At 32.8% G+C, this 11,834-nt stretch overlaps 1 protein-coding gene across 1 annotated transcript; it reads left to right on the top strand.

Moving 5' to 3' along the window:
- The first annotated feature begins 5,732 nt into the window (after window positions 1-5,732).
- On the top strand, window positions 5,733-6,113 carry LOC131172983 (uncharacterized). The gene has a single exon (XM_058134619.1). It carries the CDS (start codon window positions 5,733-5,735, stop codon window positions 6,111-6,113), a length of 381 nt encoding a protein of 126 aa, XP_057990602.1.
- Window positions 6,114-11,834: the final 5,721 nt, after the last annotated feature.

Below are 11,834 nucleotides of genomic sequence, written 5' to 3'. Positions count from 1 at the left end.
TCTACAATTGGAAATCCATGTTAAAGTCAAGATGTTCCAGCTGTTCAATCAGCCGAATCATCTTGTGGACATGATCCCCAACATTCTGTCCCTCAGACATCCTCATGTGGAACAGCTGCCTTGATATCTCATACCTACCATTCCTGCTATGCTCACCATACAACTCTTATAGGTGAAGGAGGATCTCACTCGCACTCTGCATGTTCTCATGCTGCTTCTGTAACTCATTACTCATAAAAGCAAGCATGTAACACTTAGCTCTCATATCAGGCTCCTTCCACTTGTCCAAAGTTTCATATTCCTCTTGAGAGGCCTTTGGAGGTAAGGGACCAGGAACATTTGAGTTAAGAATATATCCTATATGTTCAAGGTTCAGGACAAGTTTCAAATTTCTTAGCCAATCATATAGATTAGGTCTTGTCAACCTATTGCGACCAAGTATGCTTACAAGGATATTGGATGGTGGTAGTTGTTATGTGCTCATTATTATCAGAAAATTAACTGCAGAAAATAACCAGATTAATTAGTAAATGTATCATGTATTTAACCAAAATGATTATGATCTTTTAATCAAATTGGTCCTCCCACTAACTTAGCGAATCCTACACTTCCAAAATAGAAAGAGAAAATCCTAGTTGGATTGATTTCTAGTGGGTGATTGAATTCTTATAATTCTATTTATCATCTTTAGGTACATCCATTATTGGAATTACAATAAACTATAAGTGAGCAACTCCTTGCCCATCACATCTCATGTGAGGTTTAATCCTTTACCTAGGCCTTAATGCTCAAAATCTCAAGTACATCCATTATTGACTTATCTTGCATTAGTTAAGTTGATCCCATTGAGCCAGTAGTTATGCAAATAATTTTAATGTCCTCAGGTACATCCAATATTGGCCACCAAACCATTTACATATTTACAACATCTCATGCTTAACAATTATTCTTAAGAAAATCTCTTAAATTAATTGCATCTTATGCAAGTATTCAAAATTTCTTAAAATAATTGCCTCAATGGAGGGCTCATGTTATAATTACTTTAATTATAGCATTTCTAACTTAATCATTTGTTTAGAAGATTTTGTGGTCATCCTAATTACTATTAAGGTCTCACTTTGCATATTATCCAATTAGCATGCATATATCATATGCTTGCATACATTCCCATACATCTCATGCATTCATGGATAATAAATAAATATGGTATGATCATGGACTTTTCTAAGAGATTCAATTTTGAGCCACCAAGAATTGAATCAGGGCATTCCTAGGTGCATTTCAGTCATTCATTTTACAAGAGTTGCTGAAGGAGTACATAATCAACACTTGATCTTGAATTCCTCCCAATGGTCCCACCAATGCTCTTGACCTCCTTGATCTTCTTGCAATCCAATTACATAGTAATCCTTGGCATACCAAAGCAAATTTACAAGAACTAAATAAATGAAATTACAACCTAAAAATATTATAACCTTTATAATATATGCCCAAAATAAATTAAAATAAATTAATTAATTTACAACCCAAAGAGACATAAAAGAAATTAATCCAATCACATTGGTCTTTTATAATCCATGATCATCCATTATGCATATCACTATTTAATAATTAAATAAAACATACATACTTAAATTAAATTGAATATCTCATATTCAACTTAAAAATCCATATTTGAATATGATTCAAACAAATTTAAAAATTCAGATTTGAATCACATTCAAACAACTTTTAAATTTTAGATTTGAATCATATTCAAACAACTTTAAAAATTCAAATTTGAATCACATTCAAATAACTTTTAAAATTCAAATTTGAATCACATTCAAACAACTTTTAAAAATTCAGATTTGAATCACATTCAAACAACTTTTAAAATTCAAATCTGAATCAAAATTTAATTGTGTGATTAAAACACCTAATTAAACATTTTAATTAGTTATAGGATGAACCTTAGATCATACAACAATTGTAGATTCAAAAACCAAACCTTGCGCACACCATTGGAGACCACAAAGTGTGCGCACCATTGGTGTTCATCACCATGCCGCCACTTTTCCTTTGCAACCAGCAATGGATCTATCATCTCATGATCAAACCACACAATTAAATTATATAATCAACAATCTAAATGGCAAATATAGTGGCTCTGATACCAATTGAAGGAGAAGAAGCATGAAAAACATAAGTTTATATCATTCAATTAAAAATTTTTTCACCTAGGGTCACATGCATCATGCAAGATTCATTTTTATCTATTCGATTTCAATGATAAATAGTATATTAAAACTCTTTTAATATGTTTTTTGGATCTAGATTTGCCATTTAAGATTTTAGAATTAATCAGATTAATTCATTAGAACCCTAGATTAGATCAAGAACAAGTGCACTAACCTTTTAATGCACTGCAGTGTGTTTGGCACCTTTGGGATGCTCCTTAGGACACCAAGAGTTATCCCTCTAGCTTGTCCACACCAAGATCACCAATGGCAGCCCTTGAACAGCTTCTAAAGCTTTTCCAACCAATTAGGAAATCAAGTTTTGCCTTTTGAGATATTACAGATGTAAATAGGACACTAGACACGATTTCTAATATTTTTAATTCAAGAGATTGTTATCTAATCTCTTTGAATTGATGAGAGATGAAGAAAAAGAGAGGATAAGGCACTCAAAGGTGGCGGCACCAAAGAAGAACATCAGTTTATGATTTTTGTTCTTTCATCCTTACACTTATATAGCTAGGTCATCACTTAAAACCTTTACCACATGTCACCTTTTGATTAACTTTAGGTTTAATTGACCCAATCACATTGTGCCAAGTGTCAAACCTATATTTAATTTTGACTTTGATCATCTTACATGATTAAAAGACATATGGCATGCTTATGTGTAGTGCCATGTGTCACCATCTCATGGTACCATATGTCACCCTGTGAAATAACCAAAATACCCCTGTGTCTTAATTTTGAGTTCTCAACCAAAAATAATTATTTTTCTTCTTCTAATCAATTTATATCAAATATAAATTAATTAATTAATCTTTATTAATTAATTTCTCATTAATTAAATTCATATTTAAACACTTTAAATATAAATTTAACTTATACTATACATCCAATAACCTAGATTTGGTTTCAATCCATGCCAGGGACTTTGTAATCTAATTGCAAACCAAACCTATTTAATTAATCAATTAAACTCTTTAATTAATTAATTAAATCATATTTAATTTGGTGATTACTTGTGTATGTGTGTGACTTACTAGGCTTATCACTAATCGGCAATGAGATATGATATCAACTCTTAATATCATCAAAACTCTTTCTTACCATAAATGATTTCTCTAAATAATTTTAGGCAGCTCATAGACTATGGCTAACACCTAGGATAGCATGCCATAGCCACCCAATCAGTAATAAGGTTTACCTTAAATAAACTTATAATCATATGTTACCATGCACTAGAATCTCCTTGTTACAAAATCGCAATTTGAGCTGGAGTCATGGTTTATGTCAAATCCCATTTGCTATGAATATTATGTTCTCTTTTAATTCCAGTTCTTGATTAAAAAGATTTTCTCATTAGAAACTCCTTTCTATTTAATTCTATCTGTCCTGGCCAGGAATTTTATCCCTATTTACTTAGAGAAACAGATTCCATCTTGATCAACGCCTACCTCTATATATAACTAGTAGGAGCCAACACATGCCCATATACCCATACACAGTACAAATATGAAAGCAGTATCAAACTCAAACCACCTATATACAAGATAACTGTGCTATCTCAGGTCTAAACATTATATCCACTAATATGATTTATGACAATATATTGACAAGAGTAAACTCTATGTGCTTGTCATAAATGTCACTAGTTAGGCCTACTTATCATGTATAAGTGCCTATCATGTTTGTTATATGGCATGAGACTCACCATTCCATCTTATTTACATCTCATATAAATAACTTGAGAACAAACATGATTACAATCTTTCTGGATAAGTCATGTGCTTATTGTGAAGTATCCTCGATTATGAACCTATTTATGATAATTTGTACTAGAAATACTGTCACTTGTATTTTTAACAACTTAGGAATAGAATTTCTAACAAAATATCAATGGACCTTTTCTATTTCACATAAATATATTATGTAAATGGAAAAGTGAAAATGCCTTTTATTAATAAAACATGTACAAAATAAATTCTAAAATGATATGCTCTAGGGCATACTACTAATATAAGTTATGTCTTTAAAGGATATTGTCAAATCTTATATTACTAATGCTATGAATTTTCAAAAAGAGACAAAGGCAAGTATCCAGAATTTAGAGAATCAAATGGGCCAGCTGGTTACTTCAATTAGCATATTGGAAGCACAAGGGTCTAGTAAGCTTCCTTCTTAACCAATTAACTATCAAAAAGAAAATGCATGTGCAATTGTGTTGAGAAGTGGTAAGGAAGTGGATTCATCAACCAAGGAGTCTCTAGCTGAATAAAAAGTCAACCATAGAATTAAAAAAGAAAAAGTGATTAACAAAAACAAGAAAGAAGAGTAAGAGACAAAAATCCATTCAAAGGTAAGTCCTTTAACACCTCTCTTAAATTATAAGCCTGTAACTCCTTTTCCTAGTGGGTTTGCAAAGGCAAAAAAGGAAGAGCAAGAAAAGGAGATTTTGGATATGTTTAGGAAGGTTGAGATCAATATCCCTCTCTTGGATGCAACCAAATAAGTGCCAAGGTATGTAAAATTTCTCAAAGAGTTGTGCACATCCAAAAAGAAGCTAAAAGGTAATGAGAAGGTAAGTGTAGGGGAGAATGTCTTTGCTGTGATACAAAAGAAATTATCTCAAAAATGCAAAGATCTAGGTACGTTTACTGTTCTATACAAAATTAGTAATACTAGATTTATGAGGGCTATGATTTAAGTGCATCTATCAATGTTATGCCTAGATCCATTTATGTTCATTTAAATCTTGGTCCTTTAAAAGAAACTAGTTTTATCATTGAATTAGCTGATAAATCTAATGCATATCCTAATAGGGTAATTAAGGATGTTTTGGTTCAAGTTAATGAATTGGTTTTCCTTACTAATTTTCATATTTTGGATATGAAGGATGATAATTCTCCTAATACTGCACCTATATTATTAGGAAGACCATTCTTAAAAACTTTTAGAACTAAAATAGATGTGCATGATGGTACTCTCTTTATGGAATTTAATGGTAAGATTATTCATTTTAATATTTTTAAAGACATGAGATACCCTAGTAATGTGCATCGTTTGTAGTTGGATGTTATTAAACCTTTTATGTAGGAAGCTTTTAAGCTAAGTGGATATGAGAAGTTAAATGTAGCTATTGACTATAACTTGAATGATGGAGATGCCACAATTGCTCAAATGGATATTTCATTGGGAGATGAGCTTGAAGAGATGGTTAAGCAGATGAATGTGTTAGCCCAACAACATGACAAATATGATGTTGCTAACATTGATTTGGATATGTCTCACACAAAGCTATCACCTTCTTTTGAACAGGCTCCCAAGCTGGAATTAAAGCCTTTACCTAATCACTTAAGTATGTTTTCTTCGGTGATGGAGAAATACTACTAATCATCATTGTAAAGAATCTAACTCCATTATAAGAGAGAAACTTATTAAAATGTTAAAGAAGCATAAGACAAAATTGGGTGGACATTGGCGGATATCAAAGGAATAAGTCTAGCCACATGTATGCATCACATCTTACTTGAAGAAGGTGCGAAACCAACAAGGGAGACACAAAGGAGGATGAATCCACTCATGATGGATTTGGTGAAAAAGGAGATATTGAAGCTCCTTAATGCTGATGTGAACTATCCTATTTTAGATAGTAAGTGGGTGAGCCCTATTCATGCTCCTAAGAAGATAGGTATCACTATGGTGAAGAATCAGAAGAATGAGTTAGTTCTTAGAAGAATTCAAAATGGATGGAAAGTGTGCATTGATTATAAGAAGTTGAATGCTTTAACAAGAAAGGATCACTTTCCATTGCCATTTATGGATCAAATGCTTGAAAACTTAGTTGGTTATTTTCATTATTGTTTTGTTGATGGTTATTCAAGTTATAATTAGATTGAGATAGATCTTAAAGATCAAGAGATGACTACATTCATGTGTCCCTTTAGCACATTTGCATACTAACACATGCCTTTTGGACTTTGCAAGGCTCCAACTATATTCTAAAGGTATAATTAAGCTACTTATCTAGAGCATGTCATTAAGGTATTTATGGATGATTTACTATTTATGGAGATTCTTTTGATGCATGCTTACATAATCTTACACTTATGCTAGATAGGTGCATTGAAACTCACCTTGTGTTGAACTTTGAAAAATGTCATTTTATTGTTGAGCGAGGTATAATTTTAGGGCATATTGTGTCATCTAGGGGAATTGAGGTTGATAAAGCTAAGATAGATATTATACATGCATTACCTTATATGCCACAAATGTGCAGGAAATGCATTCTTTTCTTGTACATGTAGATTTCTATCGAAGGTTTATCAAAGATTTCTCAAAAATTACATTACCATTGTGTCGCCTACTAGAAAAGGATGTAGAGTTCAATTTTGATGAGTCTTACAAATAAGCTTTTGACCAGTTGAAAGAGCTTCTCACTACTACACCCATCTGTAGGAGGGGAGGGGCGTGAGGTGAAATATCATCCATTGGAATTATATAAAATGCACCAAGTAATGCCCAGGAAAGATGGTGGAGTCACAATGGTCTTACTTAAGTACCACCTCCTTAGACAGCATTTCCTAGACATACACTTCATACAATCCTAATAGAATTAGACCACTACTAAGTACTGTCTTCCCATAACACTACCACAGTACTAAGGATTTATGCCACGAAGGCATAGATAAACAGGAGTCGCCACCCGAGTAATAACCGGGACATATTCAGTGTTTCTTCCGAGGGTCATGGATGGTAACTTACTCCTTGTAGAGTTTCCACAACCGTCATTACCATAGCCCAATGTCTAGGTTCGGGATAGTGGGTACGTAAGGAAAAGGTTTTAGGCACCCCTTACGCCTGGTCTAACCTCGTTAATTCGAGTGTCAGTCCTCTACTAATGTTTCTAGAAGTCATGTTTATTATTCCTTTATTAAACTTTATCCTAAAAAATGTAATTCTAATTCTACACATGCAAGTAATTCACAAAAGGGTAGTTGTTTACGCACAATTTTCATGCACAAGTAATTCCTATCTATGGGGTTACTAATTATTTAAATGATATTTACTAGACGACTAAAATTAATTTATTATTGAGAATTTAATTTACAAATAAATTCAATTTCAAATAACCCTACATTTCTATTTAACCTAATTAATTAATTTTTACCAAGTTACCCTAAGGATAATTGAACTAAGTTAATTATGTATATATGTAATTTATTATAATATCACATAAGGCCCAAACAATCACAACCTAATAAAAATTTCTAACATGCAAATTTATTTTACAATTACCAAGTATTAAATTAAATTTATTTTACATGCCAATATTAGTTTAATTTACAAACAGGATTATTTTTAATTTATAAAGTATTTATTTAAATTAATTACATGCAAAAGTCGGTTAAATTAAAAACAAAGTTAATTTTAATTTACCAAATAAAAATTTTATTATTACTACAATTTTATGCCAATGATTATTCAAGGAGTTTAGAGCTACTTACCTGTTGGTAAATGCAGTTGCCATTGGGGCAAGCTACCCTTAAAAAAGGGTCTTCTCTTCTAGTATGGCAATGATATCCCTGGCTTACTCCCTTTTAGCTCCACATAAGTTCCATGCAAATGCCCTCTTTGGTACTTACCTTAGAGCTACTTACCAATTTTATTTGTAATAAAAAAATAAAGAAACTAAAGAAAATAAAAGAAATAAAGAAAATATTAATAGCAATTTACATTGGATTCTAACTCTAGTCTCCTAAAGGGTTAAGATTCCTAATGAGTTACAACTACCTAATGGTCTAAGTCTTCTAACATGATCCAAAAACTTCATAACACTTCTTGAATTAAAAGAACACAGAAAAATAGATCAAATATCAATTAAAACCCAAGAAAATACAAGAACATGCATAAATATACAATTTTCAAATTTTGGTAGATTGATGGTAGCAAGAAATCTGATTTTTTTAAAATAGTTAGACATGCCTAAAAATCATTAAAAAAATTACAGAAGACAGCCTACATATCATACAAGATCATAAAATTTATAAATCAAACAAAACCCTAGCCGAATGGCCTCCATAAATCGTAACTTTTCTAAGAAACAGAATCGTACTACTTTTTTGTAAAATTCATAACTTATTAACGACAACAGATATGAATGCAAAACGAATTGGAAAAGAATCATAAGATTTTAAATTAATTTTAGACACTAGATTTACACAAAAATATTAAGAAACAAGGAAGATATGGGCTCCACAAGTCGGGTATCCTGCAAATCGAATTTTACAGGAACTCTAACTTCAAACAGTCATAACTTACAAAATACAAAAGCTTTTTTAGTGATTCTTGAGCCTAAAATTAATATAATTTCATGAAGAATAAGGATATAATTTTTCCTAAAATTTTTACAGATTCAAAAAATAACAAAAAATAATAAAAATATGAGACTGAAAACTGAATATATGTAGAGTTGTTTATCCCCTCAAATTAAATATGATTACATGATCTATATGAATATACAAGATAAATTGAAGACAAAGAACATAGAATATTGTGTGGCATAAATCTTGAAAAGAGAATAATAAAAACTGACCTTCCAGAAATCTTGTATGAAAATCTTCTTGAAGAAAAGAAAAAAAAAAAATAAAGAACTCAAAGAGTCTTGAATATCTCTAAATTTTCCTATAGCTCTAAAATATCTCTAAATAGCTCTGAATTTTCTCTCCCTCTTTCCCCCCACCTCCCTTTCTTCCCTTCCCTAGTATGGTATTTATAGGGTTTTGGGAGAGAGGTGTGATGGGGTTTGGAGTCCTGGGGTGATAAGGTTTAGATAACTTAAACAACTACGATTGCATAATTCGAATGAGACTGGGATATGGGTGAGGTGTTTCAACCAATAGGAAGATAAGAAAAAATGGAAGGCACCAATAGGGAGTGAGGAAGAGGTGTGGTAGGGTTTGGAGTCCTGGTGTGATAAAGTTCAGATAACTTAAACAACTAGGATTGATGAATTTGGGTGAGACTGGAATATGGGTGAGGTGTTCCAACCAATAGAAAGAGAGGGAAAGGGGGTGACACCAATAGGGAGTGAGGAAGAGAGTGGGGCCAAGGAGGAGAGAGATATTTTGTTATTTTAATTTTCAGAAAATAATTAAATGGGTCTCATTTAACATTCCTAACTAGGATTTCTTAGGCCCATGGAGCCCAATTAAACTTAATTAGATCCATTTAAGAACTACCCATATTAAATTTAAACAAAATAAAATTTTATTTAAATTTAATTAAATTAATTTCCCCAAAACTTTTTTATTATTATTATTATTATTATTATTATTATTATTATTATTATTATTATTATTATTATTATTATTATTATTATTATTTCAAGATCATGCCACATAATTAATAATTCAATTCCATGCCTCCAATTACATCTTACAGTCATATAATTTTTCATCATTGGGTTTCCCACGGCCTCAATGCACATACTCATCACAAAATAAGGGTTTACAGTTTACCCCCCACTTTGGCAAAAGTTGAAATCAATGCGAAAGCATTGCTCAAGTTTCGTCAAAGTGAAACTCAAATTTCTAATAACTATGAAACATTGGCTATGAGGATCAAGTATATCTTGCTCGATCAACATACTCTATGTTATGAAACTAGCTGCGGTCTCATAACAGTAATAACTGTGTTATGTGAAAAATGAGTGTGTCTTACTCTATCGATGCACTCTGCGTCATGTGACTAGCTACGGTTTCATAACAGTGATGACTGTGTTATGTGAAAATTGAGTGCATCTTGCTCTGTCGATACACTCTGTGTCATGAGACTAGCTATGGTCTCATGACAATGGCAACTATGTGATTTGAAATGTTGTGGATTCGTATTTAGTACCGTAGTCCTAAACTACCTATGTATCCCCCTCATTATCTTGAGGAAGAATCAGACCCACTCGTAGTTCGACACTTGAAAATGTGGTGATGCATGTTCTTCTACGCCTTACACACCTACATGTGACATGTTTATGCGTGTTCTTCTACGCCTTACACGACTATGCCATATGCCCTAAACAACGTCTAAGGACTTACTAAAAAATATCTGTTATGAAATGTTGCGGGTTCGTATTTAGGACTAAGGTCCTAAACTACCTACGTATCCCCCTCACTATCCTAGGGAAGAATCAGACCCCCTTGTAGTTCGACACTTGAAACTGTGGTGATGCATGTTATTCTATGCCTTACACACCTACAGGTGACATGTTGAAGCATGTTCTTCTATGCATTACACAACTATGTTAAACAACGTCTAAGGACTCACCAAAAAATATCTAATTCATGATTTGAAAAAAATTGGGATGACTGGGTCTCAAAATTCTCTCTGATTTTTATGCTTCCAATATGCTACTTCCTATCATGGGCATGCTGACCTCTAGGGGACCTCTTTTTGTAAAAACTTTCTTATAGCCTTAAAGATTTTTTATAAGAATTGTTCACCAAAAAAGACTTCCTTAAGGTCACAATACAATTTCCCTCTGATTTTTCTTTTTCTTCTCTCCCCCCTTGGTTTCTGCCTTGACTCATTTCTCTTCCATGAACTCCATTCTCTGTGCCCTAACTTTTGCCTGAAATGTCCTTTTGAATTTTCATCTCAGTGGGCTTGCTCTAACTTTTGCCTAAGCGGTCCTTCCGGGTTTTCCACCTAGCTAGCTCCCTTTTTTTTTTAAGATAATTATCAGGGCATTCATATCAAGTACCTATCTTGTCATACTCAGAAGACATAGATTAAATCAAAATAATGCAGTTCAATTACTTAATCATTTGATGTATCCCTCAAGACACAAACATTCGCAATCATAATTAAATAAAATCCATTCCTAGTGAATGCAATAAAAACTTCTTTATTTATTCAGGTACACCATTACTCCCTCTTACATTTAGTTTTGCCAAATTTCTAACCTTCCAAAGTTAGAAATAAGCTTTATAACCTGCTGAATGGCCTTTTCAGGTTTTCCATCCAGATCTTCTCTCATCTCTCCTTTTGCCTATACGCCTTTCGCAAGTTTTCAATCTAGCATTTTTTTTTTTACCCTTACTTTTACCTAGACCTTCTTTTGTAAGTTTTCAGCCTAGCAGGCCTATCTCACACAAAGTACCGTTTGAGCTTGTCTAAGTTGACTGGTTCTTAAAATTCATTCCCATCTAGGTCTAATATTCTTATAACACCTCCTGGCAAGATCTTTTTGACTATGTATGGACCATCCCAGTTTGGCTTAAACTTTCCTCTTGGATCAGAAGGGATGGGCTGAGCTTATTTCAAAACCATGTCTCCCTCTTTGATCTTTCTTGGCTTCACCTTCTTATTAAAGGCCCTTGCTATCTTCCTCTGATAAGCCTGCACATGATACAAGGCTCGCATCCTCTTCTCATCAATCAAAGCTAGTTCTTCATATCTTTTCTGGGCCCACTCATTTTCCAGAATCTTAGCTTCTAGTATCACTCTCAAGGATTTGACCTCTAGCTCAACGGGTAGCACTGCTTCAGTCCCAAAAGAGAATGGAGTTGCCCCTGTGGATGTTCTTATAGTAGTGCGATAACCCCAAAGAGCATAAGG

The sequence above is a fragment of the Hevea brasiliensis genome, chromosome 14 (assembly GCF_030052815.1).
Source record: "Hevea brasiliensis isolate MT/VB/25A 57/8 chromosome 14, ASM3005281v1, whole genome shotgun sequence".
In the NCBI taxonomy this organism is placed as follows: Eukaryota; Viridiplantae; Streptophyta; class Magnoliopsida; order Malpighiales; family Euphorbiaceae; genus Hevea; species Hevea brasiliensis.
Note: the sequence above shows the minus strand (reverse complement) of the source record. Positions and strands in the feature narration are given on the sequence as shown.

What these genes read in the sequence shown, in the direction of transcription:
- LOC131172983 (XM_058134619.1), top strand. Translation starts at nt 5,733, where the DNA reads ATGCATCACATCTTACTTGAAGAAGGTGCGAAACCAACAAGGGAGACA.